Source organism: Mytilus trossulus, unplaced genomic scaffold (genome assembly GCF_036588685.1).
Source record: "Mytilus trossulus isolate FHL-02 unplaced genomic scaffold, PNRI_Mtr1.1.1.hap1 h1tg000457l__unscaffolded, whole genome shotgun sequence".
NCBI classification, from domain to species: domain Eukaryota; kingdom Metazoa; phylum Mollusca; class Bivalvia; order Mytilida; family Mytilidae; genus Mytilus; species Mytilus trossulus.
In genome coordinates, this window is record NW_026963370.1 from 707058 (window position 1) to 734449 (window position 27392).

Here is a 27392-nt window from a genome sequence, read left to right on the forward strand (position 1 = left end):
ATTTCTAGATTTAAAGATAACATGGCTAAGACTTTTAATAGTGGCAAGCCTATATATTCTGCAAGTAGAGAATTAAATCTTCACTCTAGCTACATCCTTTTGCTCTCAATGAGAGGTCGTCAGTCAAACAGACCGGAAGTCGCTAAAAGACGACGAGAAACTTCTTCAATAAATTTTTTATGGCTTGCAGCACGAATGCTTAAGAAGTGTCAGATGAAGCGATGGCAATGTTGACAATTAACCGTGTTAAAGTGAACCGAGAGCAAATATTACAAGTGTCAAAGAAACCGTGGATACTCGTATTAATATTTCTACCTCTTTTCGGAAAGTTCGTTTCTTAAACTGTCATTTCAAATGGACATGAAGAAACGGACAAAGAAATTGCCCCATCAGGTGGGCAGAATATTGCTCCTGATGGTAGAGATATTACCACGTCATGTGCAGAATACTCTAAGACTTTGTGTTTCAAATCATGACAACGACATTGATGATACAATTTCCCTGCAACTAGATAGGTACACAAAATTTATATATAGATTGTTACAATGCATCACAAAAAATATTTCACGCTTTCAGAGATATTTGGTAGTTGATAAAGACTATACTGAAAATTACAGTAAAGATATTCTTGCTGATTTTATAGGTGATATGCAAAAACTAAATCGTGACATCGTTCTAGATCAGAGTTATATTAATATTTTAAAACAATCTTGGCAATGTTTTTCCTTATTTTTTTAAATCGACAAAAAATGTTTAAAAATTATTTGATCCATATAATTATTTTAAAGTGTAAACGTTAGTAATTTTTGGAAACTGACCCGATTGTGATCCACAGTTTATTGAACAAAGTTTTTTTTAAATAAGTATATTTCAATTTTTATAAGTAAAAGATGAGATATACAAGTCTGATAAAACTCATTAAACATTCATTGACCAAACTTGTATTTTTATTGATTCAGATTGAGGTTAGACCAAATGACACAGAACTTAACAGCTTTAGTCCTATTTTCTCGACTTTGATATCACTGAATATCAACCCTCACCACTATTGTATTTACAATAAGCAACACGACGAGGGGAACTAGTAGAGCAGGATCATCTAACAAATTCAAACCACCTAAAATCACATCAAAATTATAATGGGTTTCCTGTTGTTCTGTGTTTACATCTTTTGTTTTCTTTTCGTCGTCTTTTTTTTGCCAGGGTGTGTCAGTTATCTCGAATACGAGTTCAAATGGCCTCTTGGAATCTTCCGTTTCTATTTAAACAAAATCTGTGCCGATTCTTCATAGATGTTGTTAGACATATTGTTTATATTTTGTAGTTTTTCTCAGTGGTAGCTTTAGGCAGCTATCACCGTCGTAGCTAAATACCAGCAGCACCAAGTTAACTTATCCTGCTTTTAAAAGAGTCTTTTTTAAAAATATTTTTCATACCTTTCTATTCTTTTCTGACATGCTATTCACACGGGTTAGATCAGAAGTTGAGTACATACAAAACTAGTTTAAATTTCATATTCTGCTCATTTACATATTTTTTTCATAAACTTTTCTTATTCGTATCTGTAAGTGTGTTTTTGTTGTTGATACACTGCTTCAAGTGAAAATTGAAATGTAACTATTCATTTTAACAATAAGTTAAAATAATAAAGTATTGTCAAACACTGTGCAGAAAGGTTTTGCCACTGATTTCACTACTTAATTTGAAGATAATTTGATGTGGAAGTAGCTTTAAGCGATTAAAGTATAACGAAAGTTCACATATGAAGAATTGTGTCTCGCAAATATAGTGTCAAAGTCTTAAACTACCACTAGGTTACACAATTATTACTTATTACTTATACATATGGATTTAATGGATATATAATTGTGGTTATACTGCAAACAGTTCAGATTCTTAAGTGAGGAAGTATTTAAAAACAAGATTTGATAATAGTTCAGCACTGACTGGTCAACACAAACGTTATCACTTGGTGCTATTGAGCACCATTATTAAAGTGGAAACCTGCTGGGTACGCATAGCCCTGGTGTGTTGTCTTTCCATTTACAATTAATCCAAATGTAACGTTATTCACTTGCGTGAGTGTGTGTAACCCACTCGATATCTCCTTAATCAAGATGCTATATGAATGTCCTGACACGACAATGGAAAACTTTTGTATGAAAGACACCCACAAATATCCGTCATATTTTAGTCCGTCGACAGCATTTGTTGGTATGATAACTGTCATATAATAATTATTTGGTTGGTAACCTGGTGGAAAGTCGGAGACGGCTACAAACTGGTAGCCTGCTTTGAAATGACTAATGGCAGGCAGAGTAACCATCACAGAGTCGTAGGATAGACCATGTGAGTCACAGTAAAGTTGAACAAGGATACCAGAGGATGATCTGAGGGTTGTTGGTTTGTCAGAATTAACCTCCAGATACTGTCCTGCAGTTATATTTTTCTTGAATCCAGATATAGTGTAATTACCCTGCTGGATCGTTAAACTGGAGGGACTGTCCGCGAATATCCTATACCTACATTGTGAATTATACAACACAGGAACTATAAAATTTCTGCCAAGATGTTTGTGGGGCAAAATCATTTCTGTCATGTGGTTTGAGTATTCGTCGTTCATGAAACTTAATTTGACTCCGGAAACAACAGCAACGGGTTTGGTTGAAGAAATTATTGTACCACTCAGATCATTGTCGGATGATAAATAAAATGTTTCATCTTTGAACATTGTTATATTTAATAAATCACCTGGACGGTACGTGTTTCCATTATACTTCAAGTCACCAGACTCCAATCTTAAGTTAATCGAAATAAAAGTATCATTACTAGGAGCAATAATTCCAAACTCTGACTTATCTTGAGAGAAAGATGACACTATGTATTTGCTTCTAAGTCCATTCTGGGGAATACCAAGATAGCCCTCGGTGACTACATTCCTATAGTTCATTCCGTATATAGATACTGGAACGTCACAACTAACTATTATTGCTTTGTGTTGTATTCCTAGCGTCGTCATCAGAATGCTGCTGTTTATACGATATTGACTCACATCGTTGAATATAACAGGCATTGATGTGTTTATATGTAGGTACGGAATACGTATCATGCATGTTCCGTTATGATCAGAAATAATATACAGCTGTGCATATGCAGGAGGAGTACCAAAGCTCGCCAGGAAAGCCAGGTTAAAATTTCGTTCCCAATGAATCTATAATGTTAAAAGGTGATTGAGATAGTTTTTGTTCATTATATGTTAATTCAACCGTTAGTTTCTTTTGATACCTATTTTGACATTGGACTGGGATATCTTTTAAACATGTTTAATCCTGCCTCATTTTTTTTTCGCCTATCCCAAATCAGGAGCAAGTGACCTTTGTTAGTCTTTTATGATTTTTAATCATAGTTCATTTATATATTTCGGAGTTAAGTAATATTACGGAACTAGTACTCATTTTTGTTTAGGGACGAGTTGAGGCAAGCCTACGGGTGCAAAATTGTCTGCCTGTGTTGATGACTAATTGCTGGCTGTTATCTGCTCTTTGTTCGGGTTATTGTCTCTTTGACATATTCCCAATTTCTATTCTCAATTATATATTGACTAATGCTATTAACAATCTAATTATGAATGTTTATAGTTACAGCTTTAGTTGTACCGTGAATTTGACTGTCTCTCTGGTATCTTTCGTCCCTCTTTTGTAAGATATATTTTAGAAAAAAACCCTCTATCGTTTAAACCGGTAAAAGAGGGGAATTATGCCTGTCTGTAAGCGTTTGATATCTGCATTTGCCTATGAAATTAATATATCTTTTCAAGTTTTCTACAGGTTTAAGAATTTTATACCTCATTATCAATTATTCATCATTTATTTCATTGTCATTTGTACTTTCATCTTCATTGGCACCATCGACTTTAATATCAATTCTGAAATCTTAAATTTGTAAAAGAATTGAGTAAAAATAAAACCAATCAAGTTCATACCTGAATGCTGCTGTTCACAGTATTTTCCGTAATAGCTATACAAACATTTACATTTGAACCAAAATCCGTCTTTTTCACATACACCACTATTTCGACAGGGGTTCGATGTACCACAAAGGTCTGCAAAATACACAAGTTTTCCACCGATGGATGGAAGATATAAGGGTGACATTCAAACTCATAGATCCAACACATACGACGGAATGATTATAATATATTTATAAGTGTAATAAAATCTACAGTATTAAAGGGTTTCAGACATATTTCTACAGTGATGTACAGAACTTTGATACAGCGGTCAGAAAAACAAAATGGATTCTACTTAGTATTCAATAATCACTTTCAGCGGGCTACACAATCAAAGATACATTCATGAGATATCTTTACAGTGGTCACAAGAACAAGATGAGGTATACAATTATCACATTAAGCGTTCTACGGAACAAAGAAAAGTCCTCAGATATCTATACATCGGTATAAAGATAAAGTCTTTAGTTAGCCCTTACAGCGGTCTAGAAAGATAAAGTCACCAGTTGATATGGCAGTAGGTTAAACAAAGATAAGGTCTATGGGTTTTTTAACAGATGTCTAAAAAAACACACATGTATTATATCGCGTTAAAGGCAGATTGAGCAACACGAACCCCACCAAAAACCCGAAGTCGATATCATTTGGAAAGGTAATCAGATCCTGTTCCGCATATGGCCTCGAGCTTCATCGTGTTGCTTTTAGCAAGTTCAGATATTTAATTCGTCGATAAGTTTTACTTTATGAAGTCACTCACGTCAATATTATAACTGTTGGCTTATATATAGTTTCTTTGTAAGGAGTAGACTCCATAAGGAAATTATGATAGAAAACAAAGGCGTAGGAATATTGTTATAACTGGGATACATATTTATATATGTTCCATATGCAGGCACTGTAGGTTGGTTGCTTCATATAATTGAAAGTTCGCAATAGGAAATAGAAATTTTCTTTTTTGTCGTAACGTCAAGTTCCAAACCGACCAGCATTGTCAATTATTGAGTCAAGATTTTGAACAGATTAAACTTTATTTGAAATTTTATGGTATAGATGTGTGCAGAATAGTCACAACACTTTTAATTATTAGGCCAATGCATATCATTCTTATAGCGGTTTCCAAGCTATCTGATTATGTGTTTCCTTAGAATAAATTTTCCTGCGCTATCTGATTGTTGTTTTTACATGAGAATAATGCCATCAAAAATTATGTGAGTGTTCATTTTTAACTCACCACAGTAATCACATGTTTTTTTACAACCGGAATTTTTCACTGCATCTGGATCCTGACAAATGCTGAAAGTCTTGTTTAGATAATCACATTCAGTGGATGTATCTATACACTGTAAGGGTATTATCGTATCGGGGATACATCTTCCGCAGGATACAGGACAAATATCTATACCATGCTGATCATTACAAACACCAAGTTTACTCAGGTTGGATGGTCCTCGCATTTAAGTTGTTTGACTTTAGAAATATACAAATACAATATGCATTCATATAATATATATGCTACATTTTCCTTTGTTCCCTTCTTGTCTTTTGTCTCTTTTTAAAGTAGAATTAAAAAGGAAAGTGTCAATGCATCATCTATTTTCTACGATTATAATATGTCTTTTATATTATTTTTTCATGATTTATATGGTTCATGACAATGAAATTACCATGATATTCCCCACCCCAATAAACATAATACCTGTCGTCATTGGTGTTGTGACTACTGTGGTTGTCCTTGGTGGTGTGATAGATGCTATCGTCTTAGTTGTTGTAACTGATGATGTTGTCTTCAAATCTATACTACATTCAGTATTACATAAATCTCCGGCACAACATCTCTTGCAGTAGCCTGGTCTTGGGCCGTTTATCTCTCGTTTCCCCAAAATGTTACCCGTTCCGGCTAACATGTCACAAGCCTAATATTTATAAGTTATTTTAAGTAAACATAGTTTTGATCCAAAAGTATCAAATGTAAATATACAATTGTTTTCGCAAATGCAATTATTCGCAATCTTAATATTTAGCTTGTGATTAAAACATGCTATTTTACGTTCTATTTGCACACTAAAGCTGTCCAAGCCATGATAACGGTAATTAGAGATTTACTTTCTGTAATAAGATAATAGTATTGGAATTTTTATTCGTTCCCAATAAACAATGTTTCAACATTATCATATTAAATATTAAGTAAAGTGCAGTTCCCCATAACTTACATATTTTGTCTGACATCCACTATTGAAATATATTTCACCATTCCTGTCATTTGATTCAATGATACAAAGCTAAAATATAAAAAGTATCAAAAATGAAAATCAACTTTATTTAAAAAGATAAAAAGCACAGTAGTAAAGCAAAATTTTACAAAATAAGTTAAAAGACCGACAACTATGATTTTAACAGTCAACGCATCATACTCTTTTATAAAAATATATAAAGATCTAGAAGGTCATATTCGAAGAATTATCTTTTGACAGTCTTCAACTTAATGTGAAGTGTCACCTTTTGTTTTGTGTTAAAGACCTTCTTATGACTCTTTGATTTTGCAAAATAGTGGAGTTACTGATCTTTCGCATCAGGTTTGTCAAGTGTTTGAAGGTGTTTTCCCATTGCGCAACTCGATCAGGTAAAATCTATTAAAGAAATAAGCTATGATAAATTCAATAAAAATAAGAAAACAAAATTTTGCTATGAAGTAAATTAAAATGCAATTTGTCATCATTTACCTGTGTAGTTCGTATTCGTCGTTGAATAATTTGAAGTTTTGTATCTATAAAACTGTTCGTGTTTGGTTGACAGTGTCATTGTAGATAACCTTTCCTCGGTTGATTTTATTGACAAACAGCTTACAAACAAAGAGTATGTACATCTTACCTCATTTAATGGACACGTGGTTATTGTTTTACACACAGTCATACTCGAAACCCCAGAACACTTATAACATATAGGACCACTGTTGCGCATAATTCCTAAATTTGTAAAACAATAATGGTGACAAGTCAACTAAGGAAACGTATTTCCAGTTATGATTAATTCGATTCGTCGTCTAAAGTTTTGAATGTGAACTGTTGAATCGTTAATTCATAGTTTAAAATAGTTAACAGAGATATCATAAAGATTTCTCAACAACGTGTTCCCGGAAACATCAGGTTTTGGCTGTTTTTTTTTTAATTTTCTTGAATTTTTTATATTGACACGCTAAAATTAAAATAACATATTTAAGCCTAATCTTTTCAATAAAATTAGACACATGTTTCGTGCAAACAGAAATAGTTAAGATGTTTATTTACTCTACTTGCCTAGTTCTCCACAACCAGCATCATTACATATATTGAGTGGGCAACATGTATGACACTCCTCGTGCCCCAAAGATCTCTTTGTACATGTCTGATAACGAAAATAATATAAAAAAATAAGAGAACACATTTTGTTCCAATTGAATTCTTGTAAGGTAACCTGTTAGTAGCCAGTCCAGGTTTGAAATTGTTCTTATAATGCTTTACAAATATTTACAAGACTTTTACATAACATGTTTGTTGGCCTTCAATTTTATGTACAAACAATCTGATATAGTGAAATATAAATAAATGGACATATAAACAAATAGAAGATATTTTTAGGTTCCAATCTATGAATAGTTTAGAACCGTGAATTATTATAACAACATGTCAAGCAAAACTGTAACAGTAAGAAACAAAAACCTATTCGATATGCATATATGGCCAGACGAACGCCACAGTATTTGACAATTTATCAAATTTGCAATATATGTATTTTGAAATACTTTACTTCAAGTAAAATGTGTCTACTATTTTAAAGTTATAACTCCTTGGAAGTTGTTGACCTAACTTGCAGACACAAAGTCTTTTAGATTATACTTATACTTGTAGCTCTTCTTCCAAATTAGTGACTATCATTAACTTCAATAGTTTAACCTTTCAGTGAAATTTACCTGTTCATGTGTTAAGGGGAGGCCTACAAAATAAAAAAAAAGACAAATGCTTACTGTGTTTGAAGCGCAACCAAGATTGTAAGTGACCTCGCCCGATGTCTTCAAGTACTTTGTTACGCTACAATACTAAAACAAAATATGTTACTGCATTGAAGAACAATAAAACTAATCAACGAAAATTTTCAGTTGTTTTTTGACACTGTAAAATAGTTTATTTAACTAAGGTTTTCTTGTGAAGATGTTTTTTTTTATTTATGATAAAAACTGTATTAGAAACTGGTAGCCATTTTGTTAACACTTTACATTGATAGATTGAAGGCATTGAATCTAAATTTGAAACTCAATGGCTGTACTATGTAAATAGACATTGAATAAACTTCTTTTTCGTTTCTGTAAGTAAACCGATAAAAAGGTAGACTGTCGTTTACCTTGCAAAAAAAAAATCTAACAATAAGAGTTGATAAATAAAAGAGATTATCATTATTTTGAACTTTAACAATCCCTTTCCCTTTTCAGGTAATTTGACTAACGGAATTAGACTAGTTCCCGGGTTTGTAATAACGGGTGACACATGTGAAGCAGGATCTACTTACACTTCCTTAGCACCAGAGACCACTCCAAGTATTTGATGAAATTCATGTTGCTTAGATGTAGTTTTCTATGTTGTGTCTTATGTACTATTATTTGTCTGTTTGTCTTTTCTTATTTAGCCATGGTGTTGTTAGTTTATTTGCGATCTATGGGTTGCACTGTCACGCTGGTATCAATCTCCCCTCTTTTAAGATAGACATAATTTACCTCCCAATCCTCACAGGTCTCTACATAATCACAAAATCGCGGATGTGTAATATCGTTACAACTGAAGCATGTTAAACCTGCAAGTAAAAGGTATTTATTTGAATAATGATATTAGATATGTAAGTTCTGAATCATTGTAACATAGAGATTACTCAATTTCCGAAAATTGAAATAACTCTTTATAAACATGATTAGCAGAGATTTACTTTTTTGGAAATAGCAATACATAGATATGAATACCTTTTTAAAAGTTATAAAATAGTTTTCAAATGTAATAAGCTTATAATGTAATACAGAATTGAAGCCAAACTGCAAGAAATAAAATTTTGAATTTCATCTTAATTTAACGTACCAACTATTCCTTTGAAATAAACTGTCAAAACGCACACTACAAAAAATAAAGAAATAAGAATTAAATTTAAAAAAAAAACGAATTCACTATCTGGCAATGAAAGAGTTTTCCTCGGAATTTGGTATTTTTGAGCTATTACTTCTTAGTATTACTTCATACATGTTTATATAATTCCCATATGCTTTATAAGTTTGTAGATTGTTCTCTGTAACAATTGCTCGAAGAGAAAAAAGTATTTATTCATTCTTTTTTTTTTAATATCTGATGAAAACAATCCTATATATGTTTAATCTATATCATTAAATTGTGTCATTCTTTTAGTCTGATTATTCAAAACAGTGACTACTTGAATAAAATGCTGATTATAATTCAGATATGATATATATGTACGGTATATTGTGAACTTGATTGTTTATCATGTTATGCATATTGCTAATTGATTCAATCATTTGTCTTTGTTTAGGGTCTGTTAAATTCTTAAAGAGAAAGATAACAAAAATGACAACTACAAGTCCCAAGTTCCATAGAAATTATGATCTCCGTCTTATACTTAATATTCTTAAAGCAGCACGTCTAAGAAATAAGTAGAAGTAGGCAAGAAAAATCAAGTTTACCGCTTAAAAACACAATGAGTTAATGAGTTTTAATACCATTGGAAGTTTTCGGTTACTGATTTATTATTGCTTGCAATTCTAAACTACAAACATTCGATATTTGGCTTTTCTTTCATTTGGAACAATATGTTTTCATAGGCTTTGATTTCATTTAATATAAGAAACGACAGTAGAAGGAAAATAATGTCAACTTACATAACTGTATTGCTATCATTCCAGTAAGAGATTTCAAAAACAATATTTATAATATAATTTTTCTTTATCTATCTTGAATTAAGTCTATGAAATTTGTGTCACTTTTATAAATTGACAGAACAATGTACACATAACTTTACACAGTGGTCCATAAGTAGATAAAACACATTACAATGCAATAGTTAAAGTAGTACTGAAATTAATATTACTAAAGAGTGTTTGTAATTGAAAAGTGTTTATTTTCACTTGATCTGTCACACAGAACTTGAAATCAATGCTACATTATCTATTGAATTCCTGACTCATCACATACCAGCGTTCATCTGAGGCGCTATACTAATTAATAAAGTTGTCTTGCTATAACTTTTACAACTATTGTTTTGTAATTTTAGAAACTACTTTTAAAATACAGTCAGTAAATTGATTTGTGATGATATACTTAGTAACCTGAATTTCCTTGCCATAAAGGCAGAATAATGCGACCTATCAACCACGCCTGTTAGACACATGATATAAAGACGATTATTTGAAGAAAAGAAGGAAAGAACGAACGTAAAGCGTACATTTAGTTTTGAATCATATTGTGTGGTTTACTTTGAATTGAATTCAGACTTTGCACACATTGGTTTATACAAATTCTGTAAAGCTTTTTGTACCGAGAGCAGAATGTCTACGTATTAAATATTTGTTAAAAATATTTGGCGGCGAAGAGTTTTCGCACATGCTTAGTCATCATCTTTATAAAAAATCACCTTAATGAGTTTGCCTGTCCCTGGTATCTTTCGTCCTTCTTTATATGTCAATCAGAGACTCTAACCTATATTCTTCTATATGAAGAACAATTTCTATATGTAAGTATTATGCTTATTACGCTTATATGTTTCAAAAACATGTTATTATTTTCATTAAATGATACTTGAAGTTATTTCCTAAATTGATATTTTTGTTTAGGAAATCTTATAACTATGAGTATGAAATAATAAACAAAAGCCTTTGTTTTGATTTGATATACAAAAACGCCCAAGTGGAGTTTATAGTTTTATAACCGACGAAAGATACAACACAATTGAAAAAACAAGAAAATAAAAATATTGTCAAGTAAAACTTTGAGAGTTAAAGATAATGAAATTACAATACTTGAGAACTCGGCTGCTCCGGAAGGGCAATCAGTGCCTGCTTCACTTAAGGTATTCATTGTGTAATATTTTAATTGTTAAAGCATACAGACTAAAATGTAACATAACAAAAAACCAAACTCCAGAGAAAATTAAAAAGAAAAAGTCCAGTCCATTGTTAAAATCGAAAGATCAAATACATCAAACGAATAAAAGAAGAGTAAAATCACAAAATACTGAACTCCAAAGAATATTCAAAAAGGAAAGGTCCTATTAAAATGGCACAATCAAAAGCTTGACACTTTGATAACAACTGTTATATTCCTGACTTGGACAATACATTTTCTTATGTAGAAAATTGAGGATTAAAACCTGGATTGATTGCTAACCAAGTCTCTCAATTGTATGAGAGTTGCATCAAATTCCATTAGATTGACAACAAACATGCATAACAGGTTAAAATGTAAAAAGAAAAAAAAAGCCTACATCATACAACATTGTGTTATAAACTTAAACGCTATCAAACACAAACAAATATGCAACAAAGATGCACAAAAAGGCATATAGACAAAACATATATAAAGAAAAATGTCATATTCCGGACTTGATAAAGGCGGCATTGTATCATGTAGTAAAGTGTGGATTGAACCTGGATTTATAGCTGGCTAAACATGTAACCTGTATGAGAGTTGCATTAAATTACTTTATAATGACAACGACGCGTAAACAAAACAATCATACATAATAGGTAAATTAAAAAAAACATGAAGCAAAAGGTAAGATTGTTTATGAAATATCACATTTGTATGCATAGAAAAAAATGTATGAGATAGAATATTAAAATAAATTTTGAGAAGATAGGTTTTATAAAATGTTTTAAGAAAATAAAAAGGAAAAATGGTGTCAATAAAAGAATTAGTTCCCCTTAAATGGCTTATATAAAAAAAAAATATTCTCAAACACAGAATGTGATTTTTGTTTAAATATTTTGTAAAATACAATAAATCACCAAGTTTTCTTAACCTAAATAAATGGTCTTACCAATAAATTTCAAATGTGTCTCCAAATTTGAAGGCAAATAACTAGACCGATTTTGTACTGTGAATGTACAATCCTAGTTGGCGGTATACCAATCATCTACCTTAATCATTATAAAACGAACCAATGTTTAGCAAGGAAGCACAAAAAGGCGTATATCAAATTTAACAATCTCTTTCGTCGGATTTTTATTATACGATTTTAAAAGTTTGCCATGTTCTTCTTGCCACTTGTCTATATGCTTATTGTGAATTTCTTCTAAAACAGAGCATAGAAACACCATAGGGGCAAATAGAGAAAACATATAAGTAAAAATGAAAGACAAGAACACAACACTTATCGTAGAATAATAACATAATAACGGGATGTATAAGTACAATGTCATGTCACTAGTATCTGAACACAAAAAGTCATTAAGACAAAAATAACTGTCGTATTCCTGAATCGGTATATGAATTCCCTAATGTAGAAAATGGTGAAGTAAAACTGGGTTTTATAGCTAGCTAAACTTCTGGCAGGCGCATACAATTCCATTATATTGATAACAATGTGTGAACAAAACAAACAGACATAATAGGTAAAAATGTCAAAAATTTGGGTACAACAACCGTCTAAGTAATCTACCTTGAAAACACCAAAACAAAAAGGTTTTAATATTTATTATCGGAAGTCGTTATTGATAGTAAAATTGTAATAATAAAGAGCTTTTAATCGTATTCTATTTTGGAAGATTTGTCATATGTTTACAAAAAACTTAGCTTCCGCTACATTACGTTTCGAACATTTTATGTCACTAACAATGTGTCGTAAATGCTATGAAGATACTCCATCTGTTGCTGAAAAGAACGAGAACCCCTCCCCCTCCACAAAAACAACAACACTCACACAATTTAAGAAAACAATCTAAAATAAGCAAAACAAAAGCCGGAAGATTGTTTATTTGTAATCTGTACAATTCAAATTGCACAGGTTGTTATCACAGCATTGGTTACATCCTTGTTCTCTTCGTGTCTCCTTACGACGTCTCCCAATTATGTTGTTAAATCCGCTATACTTTTGACAAGACTGAAACATAATAATTGATACAAACATTGATCATACGAATTGTCTTATTGGTACTTAATGTCGCAGCATAATAATGATGTTCTAGACGTATTTTTGCTTTTAGTTTCAAGCATACAAGTGAGAAATTTAACTAGCTATAAAACCAGGTTTAATCTACCATTTGGACAATGCCTGTCTCAGTCAGGAAAATGAAAGTTGTTATTCATTCATTTGATGTGTTTCATATTTTGATTTTGCCATTTGATTAGGGATTTACCGTTTTGAATTTTCCTCGGCTGCTTGCATTTTTGTCTTTTACTTTTACATATATGTTCTTGGATGCATTTTGTGGTAAGAGAAACATGATTGGTTGTTATATTCCTCTTTTAATTGAAGGTGTTTGGTTATGTAAATTAATTTCAGTTAGGTTTCCTTGTCCTATTTTTTTTAGCTTTAATACCGCACTCTATTAATGAAAATAGTTTGATAAGTAACAAATGATATCATATGTAACTCAAAAGAACCTTAGCTTTTTGGAACTGTAAATATTATTTTTGTAAAATTAAATGTCTTAACGTTTTTTCAATTCAAGATCACAAAATTTTTAAAATGAAGTAAAACACATACATAATTACAGAATTATAAGTTTGATATAAATAACTTACAATTCGTGTTCTACAGCCACTCATGTACATCTTTATATCACCACCAAACGAATAAATAAAGCAAATCTATAAAACAAACATATTATGATTTTAATGAAAAGTTTATATCATCGTACAGTATAAAAAAGATGTGGTAGGATTGCCAATGAGACAACTCTCCATAAGAGCCAAAATGACACAGAAATTGACAACTATTGGTCACCGTACGGCCTTCAAGAATGAGCAAAACCCTATAACGTAACTTTTAATCCTATATGTGATTTTTCTGAATTCTATTAACAATTATATATCTATTTCGCATTTAAATCGATGTGTCGGGTTTGTTCACGCATCGTTGACAATATAATGGAATTTGATGCGACTGTCATACAAGTGAGAGATCTATAAAACCAGGTTCAATCCACGATTTTCTACATAAGAAAATGCCTGTACCAAGTCAGGAATTAAAAATTTGTTAACCATTCGTTTAATGTGTTTGGGCATTTTATTTTGCCATTTAATTCCGGACTTTCCGTTTTGAATTTTCCTCGGAGTTCAGTATTTTTGAGATTTTACTTTTGTCATACGTACAGCAGTCGAGACACAGAAATTTTCGCATTATATAAGATAGTATAGTATCGCTGTACATCGCACCTGTCTGCATTATTAGACTTTCAGATACAATTAACTTTAAAAGTCTTCTTCTTTTTCTTAACATTTATAACTGTCAGATTACGTAAAACACACAATTGCATAAGACAACTACTTATTAAGTAACATGCTTAGTTTCAAAATTGTCTACGAAATCATGAAATTTGCCAACAAACTACGCAAAATACGAAGGATTCAATTGAATGAAAATGTTTTATCTATTGTTTTGGGACTCATAAGGTGTATTGTCAGAAACTGTCTAGGAAGCGACGCATATTTTCTTTTGTGTGCTCCCTTCAATATATAAGTGTTATTGACATTGTTTTTTCTCTTTTGTGTATTTATAAGATAAATTTTGAAAACAATTTTTATCTAAGATAAGTTTAAGCCCCTGTCATGAAATATTTAAGCTAGATATGATTAATATCTGCCTCAATTATTTAACTTTTTACAACTTAATCTCTTGAGAATACTAGCTTGCCCATCAATAGAACCTGTGTTAAATCATTACCTCATTCGCCTGACACAATGTCACCGTTTTACAATCTGCATGGTTTGGTATAGCTGTACACTGGTAGCATATTGGACCAACTTGATTTATTGGTATCCCTAAAGGGTACAAATAATATGTTCTAACATTTAAAATAAGCGTTTCCAGAAAGACGATCCAAAGAAGCATTGATGAAGTTCTACACAAGTATGAACAATCACAGGTGATTATAATTCGTACATGACTATAACAGCGCTTTCATGGTCAAGAAAAATTAGTAAAGCTTGAATATAAGTTTAACATGTGCTTGTCCAAAACGAGGAGCCTAAAATACAGTAACTGTCGATGGTTTGGCTGTGCCGTATTTATTTTAAGTATTAATAAGGCCATAGTTATCAAAGGTACAAGGATTTTGATTTAGGACGCCAGACGCGCGTTTCATCTACATAAGACTTATCAGTGACGCTCCAAATTCCAAAAGATTGCGCCAAATACTGCTAAGGTAATATTTGCCTGGGATTTAAAAGTCCTTAGTTTTTCGAAAAAAAAATCTAAGTTTTGTAAACAGGAAATTTACAAAATGACCACATTGTTGATATTAATGCCAACACCGAAGTGCTGACTATTGGGCTGGTGATACCCTCGGGGGAGAAACGTTCACCAGCAGTGGCATCGACCCAGTGGTGTAAATAGTTACAAATAAATCTAGGTACCTGGATTTCAATTTAGTATGCCAGAAGTGCGTTTCGTCTACATAAGACACCAGTGACGCTCATTTATCATGTTTATCTTTCGTCTTACATTTTTTGTTTTATAGCTGACTATACTTCATTGGTTTCTTCATCATTTGCAGCATTATATATATACCATAATTAAAGTTATATACGTAATACGCTCGTTTAACATTAAAAAAAACCCTATCAGTGATGCTCGAACTAAAAAGCGAAAAACGACATATAAAGGACGAAATTAAGGAGCATTTAAAACAGGAAAAAAAACAACCAAAATAACCCAGTAATACAGCTAATGTGATCTATCCATGTGTCAGAAAATCCTTCTGGTTTTGTTAACAGTTGATTTATAAATATGACCATATCGTTGATATTTCATGTCGACACAGTACAGTAGTCAAAACATCGACAGGAAGCGCCGATATGATTAATGACATATATTTCTAAACATCACAAATAATCTAAGGTTCACCCTCTCTCATGTACAGTAGATAAAAGTGGATAATGCTATTCTGTGTCTTTCCCTTTTAGCTCAATACGTACTAAAGCACGTCTATAAATTCATATGATGTTTTCAAATTTCATTTATTTTATCATCCTATTTTATGACGATAAACCGAAAAGTTCGTTCGATGCTCCAACAGTATAAAATGTTATATTTTATTATTATGCTTAATGTACAGCGCCTTAGAGTAATTTTTATTTTTTATATAGGGCGCTCTATAAATTTTCATTATTATTATTATTATTATATTAATATTATACTAGGAATCTTATCACATTTTACCGATTTTACTATAGTAAGGTCTAGACAAGTAAATAAACTCATCACAGATACAAGGACCAAATTTAGCATGTACGCCAGACGCGCGTTTCGTCTACAAAAGACTTAATTATATAATAAAATTAATGGTACCAATTTTCTTGCACCAGATGCGCATTTCGACATGTCTCTTCAGTGATGCTCGTGGTCAAACTATTTGAAATCCAAAGCTTATATAAAGATGAAGAGCTATAATCCAAAAGGCCCAAACAAAAGTATAGCCAAATCCGTGAAAGGAATCAAAGCTTTGCATGAGGGAGATACATTCCTTAATTTATAATAATTTCTATCATTTTGTAACAGCAAATTTTAATAACACAAAAAATCCGTATTTTCGTGCCAGTACCGAAGTACTGGCTACTGGGGTGGTGATACTCTCGGGGACAAATAGTCCACCAGCAGAGGCATCGACCCAGTGGTAGTAAACCTTTGCATTTAACACACAATGACAATTAAAAAAGACTGTCTTTAAACTAAGATTTACAATGCATACAATGACCAAATTTACCTATAATATGAGACGAAAGACAAAGTAAAGAATAGTTACATTAAGGATTTGTTCGAAAAAAAATCAACCGGGACAAAAATAAAAAAAACTATTTAAACATTTCTAATTGTTATACTCATTCATATACCATTATGGCCACATCCATTTTTATTGCAGACATCTGTAGTACAACAGCTATGACAATACGAGTGGATATCAGATCTGCGTTGTCTGCTTTGACAATCCTGAATAAAACAGAAATGTTTACCTTCGTGTCAATTACTTACCGCAAATTGTATAAGCTTTCAAAATAGTATGAGGAAGATGTTACCTGTAAAAGGAAACGAGTTCCGAACAATTTTGTTTTTGAATTCAGCATATTTTAACTTTAGAATCTTTTTTTTTTTCATTTATAAGTATATATTTATATATAATTTTTTTTGGATGTAACGCGTCTTCTGATTGGCTGGACGTCGTTTTGAATATAATATCATAGATACAATTTTGTCATGTGACCATGACGTCATGATTTTTTTCCATGATTTACACCCTTTTAAGATGGACCTTAGAATTAAATTATAAGAAATAACTGTAATATTTTGTCAGTCCGTCCAAAATGACATAATTATTTAGTGTGCACCACATTTTTTATGTTATTTCTTCATAGACAGAAAAAATATTATAGTCATTCCTTAAATATCATTTTTTACCCTATTGATTTTCATACTGTAATTGGGAAGCTCGTTCCAACATTTATAAATTCGATACTGACATGATTTATAACAAACCTTTCTAAAATTGTCCGTTTATAAATTCAGAAATTATAAAGTAATTAAGATTTTGAGCTTTAAGCGTTCCTGATGAAGGTTAAGTCTATAAAAGCTCTTCGGATGCACGAATTAAATAACGTGTTGTTTTCATTTATTCCATTGGAATATCAAGGGGAAGGTTCGGATGTAACGAAGTCCCTTACCAAACGCATAATACGGAAACTTATGTTAATCGGTATAACTCAAAAGAAAGAAAGATCGGCAACATATTTGCCTTTCTTTAAAATAAATGTGAGTGGCCAAACCCAATGAAAGGCAAGATATGCTTACACATTTGCCTACGCTCATGATCATGTTGATATAAGTTCTAAATGTATTTTAATGTGAGTAATAAAGCGAATACCACCAGTACAGCAGAAAATACTGACCATTTCGTGGCAACTGCGTTTATCCACCAGGGTCTGAATCTTTCGTTGAAATATATGTAGTGCTGGGTTTTTCGGTTCAATTACCAAACACTTGTTTTATTTCCATATAGAGAATTGATATTTATAATTAGATAGACTAAGTACTATAAACAAATTTGAGGGTACTTTTTACTTATCTCCTTTAATGTATATACATGTAATAAGTCAATCTGTACCGTGTATTGTCAGTTGTCGTTGCAGAGTAAACGGTGTTGATGATAGTCTGTTTGGTTTTTCTGTTTACTCATTTTAATCTTTTTATTGTGATGTGAAGATATTGTGATCGCTATTTCGCACTTATCTGTATTTTGTATTAATTTCATAAATTTATTAATGCTAACCGTGCTGTTAACACATCCAAGATATACGTTAGACTCTCCCGACTTGGTCACAAACTCTGTCATACCACACGTCTAGAAAAAAAATTAAAACTAAAACATACGTTGTTGGCAATTGAGTGCGAAGTTTCATTTGTATACTCGAACCAAGTGGTCATACTTATAAGATATTTTTCTTGGAACATTTATCGATATGGAATGCTCTTCAACTTTGTTCTTTGATATAGGAAGATGTGGTATAAGTACCAATGTGACAACTCCCAATCAAAGTAAAAATTTATTAAAGTAAACCATTATGGGTCAAGGAACTGTTTCAACACATGTCTTTGGCTTAATAACTATCTTGATGTTAACGTCACTGATGAGTTTTATGTAGACGAAACGTGCGTCTTGCATATTATATTATAATCCTTTGATAATTATCACGAATCACATTATGATTTCCGCGTGTTTTGAACAAGCAATGTTCGATAGTTTTTCCTAGATTTGTTTTTATCTGAAGTGTTAATTTAGAAAAACGTTGGACACACCGAGATCGACCAATATGACTATTTGCTCTAACATAAGTTAGCTAAAATTTTAGCTTATAATAAATATAATAGAGAATGGTCTCATTGGCACTACACCACATCTTCCTATATCTAAATCAGAACTATGACATATTCTACTCGATCAAAAATATCTTTCTAACCTGTCCTTGTGAACACTGTTCAACTTTATTGCAATACCACGGATCATGAAGTCCACTACATGCAAAACATGTCAATCCTATAAAAATTAAAATGTTATAAATTTATAAAGTTTAAGTATTCGTAAAATATTTACGACCAAGATATCATGAAAAGGCTTTTACATCAACCTACAAAAATCGAATTTTAATCAAAATCTGAAACTAAACAAAACCATTGTACCGTACGTGTGTACTATGAAAATTAAACATTATTATAACTATTGTCACGAATTCACAAACGACATTTCCTTGTTAAAGTACAATCCGGATAGGTACTAGTATATTCACAAACTTATAAATACATGCGTAAAATAATGAACAATTTAATCATATCGATAGAATTTGTTCATTTACTGTTCTGAATCATAAACAAATATTTGAAGAAAAAAAAATTGAAATAACGTAAGTAAATTATAATGATTTTGGCAAATTTAGAAAAGGTCATAATTAATCTACAGTAATATATATGGATGTTCACTATGAAATATTAGACCACATGATATAGTCAATGTATCGTTTGATCATACGAGTCTTACAAAAAATGTGCATGTGACTTACCTAAAATTGTTTGTACTTGCATCACTGAAAGAAGATCTAAAAAAAAAATAATCCAAAAACTATCAATGCATTTACCAAAAAGAATATATGCCATAATCAAAGATATTCTTACAAATTGTTTCATACACCTATCGTCTATAACCAACATTAGTGGCACATTTAAAATTCACATGTATTTGAATTTGGTAAAAACTTATTTTTATAACTTACATGCAGTTTGTAGTAACATCATTGGGTGTTCTGGATTGACAGGCAGGTACTTCTAATGTTAATGTTATTTCTGATTATGATCAGGAAAAGATTGTGTCTGACCTTCCCATGTTTCCTTTGGATCACCACAAGTTTATGCGTAGTAAATAAACGCAGTTATCTCATGTTTTTACTTTGTAAATAAATCATTTTTTGTTATACAGATTAATTGCTCTAATAAATCACACAGTAATAAGTTTATCATGTTTATAGAAAATAAAAAAGTGTTGCATGAATGCCAATGAAACAACTCCCAATGCAAGTCACAGCATGTGAAAATAAAAAAATAGCTACAAGTCAACGTATGGCCTTCAACACGGAGCCTCGACACCCACCGCCCAGCAAGGCATACATGGTTTCCAAATTACCCGAAAAAAGCAATTCAAACAGGCAACCCACAGTTTTAACCTAGATAAGAAAACGAGAATCTAGAAACATTGAAGAACCACATCAACGAACGATAACCACTGAAACAGGTTCATTTAGTGTTATTATTGTTATCACTGGTAGGACTTAATAGATTTCCCAATGCATCTATATTTTATTTACGCAATTTGAATTTGAGAAATATATATTTCATCAATTCTAAGATTTATTTAATAAATTCCATAAAAATAAATAAACATTTGTGATAAGATATTGCACTTTGTAATCAACTGTAAATATAATCATGATATTTTCATTTTTTATATTTTAATATACCACTTAGTCAAATATGGGACGTAGCTTTGTATCGTTATTAAGTTAAAAGAGATATGGGATTTATATCAATGATACAGTACCGTAACAACAAAAGAAATCTAGTGGACAACAATAGACAGGCGTTCATGCAAAATATGTCAATATCTACATCATCCATAAATGAATGAAACAGAAAAATCAAAGATCTGCCAACAACATATCCCAACATCAAGAAATTCAATGCTCTCCAACTTCGTACTTTGTTTGGCCTTTTTAACATTTTGTTATTCGAGCGTCAAAGATGAGTCTTTTTGTAGACGAAACGCACGTCTGGAGTTAATATGATGTTCCAATCCTGGTATCTATGACCAGTTCATTTACATAATTATGTACATCAATGATAACTCAAGTCAACACCGCGGTGATGACTACTGGGCTAGTGATACCCTCGAGGACTAACCGTCCACCAGCAGTGGGATCGACCCAGTGGTGTAAATAGTTATCAAATATTACATGATTATAATTTAGTACGCGAGACTTTCGTTTCGCCTTCATAAGACTCATCAGTGAAGCTCATATCAAAATAGTTATAAAGTACAAACGTTGAAAAGATGCCGCATGCCCTATATTTGATATTTAAAACAGTTGTAGTGCATATGAACTTTCAATTCGAGGATAAATTGGTGGTTAATTTCTAAATTTGTAGGAGGAGGGTCATTGCAAACAAAACCTCACGAAAAGACGACAATAAGACAAACCAGTCCGCAAATCAATTTAAAGAAAACGAAAGATTTAGCAGTAAAAACTCCATATAAAATTGAAGGTGAACGCAGGTTTTTCGAAAGGATAGACAGTTCCTTCTCCTTATGTTGATCATGCAGGCACAAATGCAGTTGATGTTACAATCGATAAAAGGGTGAACAGTATTGTGAAAACGACAATCTGAAAATCTGAAGGTTCAGTCTTGTTACTGTGTTTAACATCTACTGCAAGGTGTTAATTTATCATGATGGGTTATGTCTGGATAGTTTTACTTATTCAGTCGTCGCATTCTGTTAGAATTATAACAAGTCTGATAATTTTGATTCCACAACGACATAACTAACCAAATAAAAGAAATAACATGTTAAGGAAATGCAAATATAAGGTGATTCAGGCTCCTAAAGTCTACTTTACGAGTCAAAGAATAATTGTGATGGAGCTAATTTTACTTTTTGTTAATACTGAAAACTTTCTTTCCAAGACTTTTATTGTGGATTCAGTTTAAGTCCTGCAGGGTAAGCATAACCATCTAATGGATTTCGTCCATACACGATAAGTCCGAATGGAACGCTATCGGCATGATGCATTTCATGAATTCCAACAACTAATTCATGCGAAAGGATAGAGTATTTCTTTCCAGCCAATTTAATTTTTGATTTTTCATTAAACATGATTCCTGTTTTCCCGTCTAAAATCAGATCATGTTTGTCGTCTGCTGTGATTATAATTGTGATAAAAAAGTTATCTGGCGGAAACCTGTCAAGTGGATAGTTCGAAACTACGGCAAATTGATAACTAGTTTTAAAATGTTGAATACTTGGGATTGTAGTCATGGCATGATTACACGTGCTGTAAAGTTTGGCACAATATAACTGCACAAGAACTCCTGTAGAAGACTCAACGGTTGATGCAGTAAAGTTTGAAATTTCCAGAAACTCCCCTTTCACAAGCGTTTTAGTATTTCTACTTGTTGCGTTTTGAATGGTTACAGTTGCGTCGTCATCGGCTAGTACTCTGTAAAGACAAAAAGAATCGTATAACAATGGAACAACAAAGTCTTTCCCAAGCTGTTCACTAGGGAGAATCATTTCTGTAGTGTAGTCTGTATATTGGGATGATCTGTTTATGCTGATATCGCCACCAGAAACGACCGCAACTGGTTTGGTTGATGTAATAATTGTACCACTGAGATCATGTGTATTTGAAAAATAAAATGTTTCATAGGCATTCAGATTGACAGTTAGAGAATCATTCGATTGATACGCATGTCCACCAAAATACAGAACACCATTTTTAATTTTCAGAAACAACGTTACTGTGGTGTTGTCTTCTGTGCATATTACCCCAACACTTACGTTATTAAGCATTATTATTGTGAAGTTAATATTACTATACGTGGCTGCGATGTATCTTCGTCCTAAACTGTTGTATGGTATCGCCAGGTACCCTTCAGAATATGCCATGTAGTAATTCATTGCATATATTGACACATCGATATCACAGCTAACTTTGACACCTTTCCTTTCTATTCCAGTGATATTCATTTCAATATCTTTGCTGATATTGTAAATATTTTTACTACTGTCATTAATTGCTATTGATTCGCTGATATTGAAAAATGGAATATTTATGTTACATGATCCGGAATCGTTTGCGACTATATTTAATTGGACATAACCATTTGGGCCGTTGTTGTCTAAAAATCCTAAATAAAAGTCCATCCATGGTGCTGGGTTATCATATACACGATTATCTGAAATATATACAAGCAGTCATAAAATATGCTAATGTAATGACTTTAACTAAAGACAGTTGAATTCCCAAATTCATATTGTATACAACGTGCTATTCAAATTGCTATAATTAAGACAGCATAGTATTACAGTTTGATTATTGCTTCGAAACAAAACATACCATACAAAACATGACTTTATTGAATACTTAGATTTTAATATTCAACATACATGTATACATGTTTATACACGTATTTAAGAAAACTGAAACTTAAATGAAAATACTAGTGAATAAAACCATGCTTCTAAGTCATATAAGAGTCCCTTTTTCTTTATTTCCTTCGTTAAGTTATACAAATTATACAAAACCGTAAAACATATCATTAAATTCTAAAATTAATTCTTTCAGCCAGCTCGTATGGGACAATAATTGGAAGTATGTAAACCAATTGAGTCATCTGTAGATGCCAATGAAAACAATACAATTGCTAACATATGAAACTGATGTTTAATTTGTTGGTTAGGTCCGTACGATATAAGCACATGAAGCACCAACATATCCCCTACTTCAACATACAGCTTGTGTGTGGATAAATACCAACTATTTCGTGCCTTTTAGATAACAACAGACCAAATGGTCCAACTCAGCGTAGTTAGAGATGATTCTGCGTGGGTCATTCAATTAAGACATTCTATTGTCACTCGTTTTATGTTTACTTACGGTTGTTTTATTCATCAAATTCTAACCATGAAGGCCAATAATGTAACATGTGTCGTAGAAACGTGTTTTCATATCAAATATTAATGTTTAGTTGTGCAATAATTCGGAATGAATGTTCTATAATTAAGACGTATATAAAATCATTTTTGTTCATAAAACAACTATACGGGAAGATTGGCTGTTTCAAGATGATAGGTGATGCACAACAGTTTTTGTCAGAACAAAGCAACTTACCATTGGCTGCACCAACATAACATACGAAACATAGCACTGCAATAAAGAATGCATATCAAAAACTCATCAAAGATACCAGGACTTAAATAAGTGTATACGCCAGACGCGCGTTTCGTCTACAAAAGAATCATCAGTGACGATCGAACTAAAAAAAAAAATCATAATCACTCAACATACAATATACAACATTTTTAGACACGCATAAAGAAAGAGTGCAGTTTTATACATCTGACACACAAATGGATACAGAAAATTAACAAGGATAAGAAAAAATAAATATCAAAATAACATACAATCATAAAAGGGTATCTATATGACTATAATCTTTATAGCGACTCTGTCAAGGAATTCAAATAGTTCACTGAAAATACATAATAACAATAGCACTAAAGTAATCAAATTTATTTGTTTTGCTCTTTTCAAGCATATAAAAACAAAAATGTGAATTGGTTTATTATATATATTGATAAATTGTAAATTTTAAAAGGCTGAGTTTTGCGTTAAGTCAATATAAGAGATATAAAAACTATGTCAAAACTGACATATATGTATTTGAATTTTTAACAAGAGTTCGGATGATGAATTTTTTGTTGTATTCTCAAGTGATTTATGAAAAAAAAACTGTCAATTCTCCCTACCCAATTGACCATGGTTTTTATCGTTATCTAATATTTATGATGGAACTACATTTTTCAACTTGATTTGAATAGGAATACTTATTGATAAATCATCTGAATTGCCTTTAAAATACAATCGTATTCTTTAAAACGGTTTAATTTGCATTTATTTAACACAAGTGTTTAGAACGGGATATGGTTCCCCTTCCGTAGCACCTGAAATCATCCCTAGCTTTCGATGGGGTCCGAGTAGTTTTTTGTACCCCTATTTGTGATATTTTTTTTATGCACCGTTGTCAATATAAGTGAGAGGTTTATCGCCATAAAATCAGGTTTAATTCACCACTTTCTACACGAGAGAATTTCAGGAATATGACAGTTGTTGTCCATTCGTTTGATGTGTTTTATCATTTGATTTTGACATCTGATTCGGGACTTTCCATTTTGAATTTTTCTCGAAGTTCATTATATTTGTAATTTTACTTTTATTACATAGATTAACCATCAAACAGGACACTATACCACTAAGTGGTATCTTTATCAATGAAACAAAAGTATGAAAGGTTCTAATCGGCTGACGTTTTTTTTTAAAACGTTTCGTGATGCATATAATTTGTATATTTATAGTAATGTCATATTCTTGACAATCTGAGAAACTTCCCAAATCATGCGTGTCCAGTCTTTCAAAAAGTTATCAACGTGACCAAAAACCTTGAAAAATATCTAACATTTGAGTGAGCCAATAAAGTAAAATAATAACCGATTTTCTTTTTTTGGCACATAACAGTCAATTTGATGATTTCATTTGAAGGTCGGAATCGTATTCCTCAAAAATTGTGTTAGGTAAAGTTACATTTAAACAAGATGCGAAGTTAATATACACCCAGAAAATCCAAAATATAAAACGCAATGATATTCAATAATTTTCAATGGGGCTTCAATATGTAAATAACTAAAAAAAAGAAGATATATCTATCAAACTCGTGAATTTGATACATTTTGTATTGTTTTCCTCTAAATAAAAGAAAGATAGTTCTCGTAGTCGACTGTGGTACGAGAACATAATGTGTTCGATTCATTTTGTAAAATGCTGACTTTTTATCGAAAGTCCAATATCATAATCAATATCCAAATAAACAGAGAATTATTTATTTACTGGTTTTTGACTTATCTGTCAGTAGTAAGAATAACAATAAAATACGAAAATTTTGGAATAAACATAGGAAAACTTTCCATCAAACCAAAAGCTTTGCTGAAAAACGACAACGAAAATTGTTGTTGAAATAATCCTTTTTTTTTTATATAACTTTTTATATTATTTTATTTGAATTTTACATTTGTTAGAGAATGTTCGTTGAAATAATCCTTATTTAATGTGAAACAAGTTTTTTATGTTTTACATTACATTAAATATATAACTTTAAACTAATAACTTAAATTAAACCACGGTTAAGCATAAACCGCCTGCTTCTTATTTTCATTTAAAAAGATTACTTACAGTGCAAAACAAACATCATTTTCAACAATGACTAAGAACATTCAATATGTGTGTGACTAACTTAAACTATTCTTATCAATAATTCGTATATATGTGTGTAAAGTTCAACAATTCATATAGAATAGATGTCAAAATAATTATATGTCATATAAACACTTTGTAGATCTTAAGACTGAATATCATCTTAAATAAAAACAGGTATTGTGAACCAAAAATGAAAAAAAAAAAAAAAAAAAAATTAAAACCCGAACTAGTCTTGAAATAATACAATCGTTCAAGTTGAAGTAAAAGATCGAAATTAAATGTATTTATCTTAACCGGTCCTAATTATCTATAAGGGTAATCTTGAAACAGAACTATCCCATTATCAGCATAAAATACGATCTAAACATATAGGTGCTGTCTGCTTGAGATATATACCAATGTCTTTAATCTTCTTTGTATTACACGTGCGAAGGTTGAACATATTTAGGGAAAAATTGTTTTTTATTGTATAGAACGTTTTCCTCCTTATAAAAACTTTTGTAAGTGATTTTATCTAGTAAAAAGTTCTCCCAGTGTACAGTCTCGAACGGAGTTTGCTCTACTTGCTCAGATACTACGATACAAAGTAAGATACTTCCGAATCATGAGTTCCACCAATTAGCTTTAAACACACGAATCTCCGAAACGATAATAGAGTTCTTGGTCAAACAAGAATATTAGTTCTTGATTTGGTGCTGAATCGACTAATTGAAAGTTCTGAGTTTCTGAGTATTCGTAAATGACGTAATTTTGGTTTACATATGGCGTTGGGGTGTTTTGTTGTAAACACTCCCTGTAAGAATGGTCATCTACCTCTTATATATATAAGCCTTTGCAGTTTAGGTAGGGTTTGTGTTGCTCAATCTGTAGTTTTCTATATTATATATGTCTTTCATTTCTTCTTTAATTATGGCGTTGTCAGTTTGTTTTTGATCAACGAGTTTGAATGTCCCTCAAGTATAGTTCGCCGCTCTCTTGTATTATGTTTCTACTTAAGTAAATGGCTATACCAAGTCAGGAATATGACAGTTTTCGACCATTCGTTTGATGTGTTTGAGCTTTTAATTTGGCCA

General features: G+C 31.6%; 3 protein-coding genes across 3 annotated transcripts; all 3 read right to left on the bottom strand.

Annotated features, from left to right (window-relative positions):
• Window positions 1-1159: 1159 nt before the first annotated feature.
• LOC134702403 (uncharacterized) lies at window positions 1160-6969 on the bottom strand. The gene is made up of 4 exons (XM_063563305.1): window positions 6878-6969; window positions 6220-6288; window positions 5674-5922; window positions 1160-3211 (listed from the first exon to the last, which is right to left on the bottom strand). The coding sequence occupies exons 1-4, from the start codon at window positions 6965-6967 to the stop codon at window positions 1976-1978; spliced, it is 1644 nt and encodes a 547-aa protein (XP_063419375.1). The 5' UTR covers window positions 6968-6969; the 3' UTR covers window positions 1160-1975.
• A 5797-nt stretch (window positions 6970-12766) lies between these two features.
• LOC134702412 (uncharacterized) lies at window positions 12767-19916 on the bottom strand. Its single transcript, XM_063563315.1, has 7 exons — window positions 19801-19916; window positions 19204-19280; window positions 18516-18587; window positions 17086-17182; window positions 14918-15015; window positions 13777-13842; window positions 12767-13132 (listed from the first exon to the last, which is right to left on the bottom strand). The coding sequence occupies exons 1-7, from the start codon at window positions 19892-19894 to the stop codon at window positions 13004-13006; spliced, it is 633 nt and encodes a 210-aa protein (XP_063419385.1). The 5' UTR covers window positions 19895-19916; the 3' UTR covers window positions 12767-13003.
• A 2061-nt stretch (window positions 19917-21977) lies between these two features.
• Window positions 21978-26362, bottom strand: LOC134702404 (uncharacterized). Its single transcript, XM_063563306.1, has 3 exons — window positions 26296-26362; window positions 24181-24216; window positions 21978-23245 (listed from the first exon to the last, which is right to left on the bottom strand). Exons 1-3 carry the CDS (start codon window positions 26312-26314, stop codon window positions 21978-21980), a joined length of 1323 nt encoding a protein of 440 aa, XP_063419376.1. The 5' UTR covers window positions 26315-26362.
• Between the last annotated feature and the right edge of the window lie 1030 nt (window positions 26363-27392).

Bases quoted from the DNA above. Each gene is read 5' to 3' on its own strand.
- LOC134702403 (XM_063563305.1), bottom strand. From the start codon at position 6,967: ATGCGCAACAGTGGTCCTATATGTTATAAGTGTTCTGGGGTTTCGAGT. The intron at 6,289-6,877 runs GTAAGATGTACA...TTTATATTTTAG, and splicing joins CCACGTGTCCATTAAATGAG to CTTTGTATCATTGAATCAAA. The intron at 3,212-5,673 runs GTAATTTCATTG...TTAACATTATAG, and splicing joins TTGGGGTGGGGAATATCATG to ATTCATTGGGAACGAAATTT.
- LOC134702412 (XM_063563315.1), bottom strand. From the start codon at position 19,894: ATGGCATATATTCTTTTTGGTAAATGCATTGATAGTTTTTGGATTATT. The intron at 19,281-19,800 runs GTAAGTCACATG...TAATTTTTATAG, and splicing joins GCAAGTACAAACAATTTTAG to GATTGACATGTTTTGCATGT. The intron at 13,133-13,776 runs GTAAGTTATTTA...ATTATGTTTCAG, and splicing joins GTGGCTGTAGAACACGAATT to TCTTGTCAAAAGTATAGCGG.
- LOC134702404 (XM_063563306.1), bottom strand. The intron at 23,246-24,180 runs GTAAGTTGCTTT...TATATATTTCAG, and splicing joins TTATGTTGGTGCAGCCAATG to ATAATCGTGTATATGATAAC.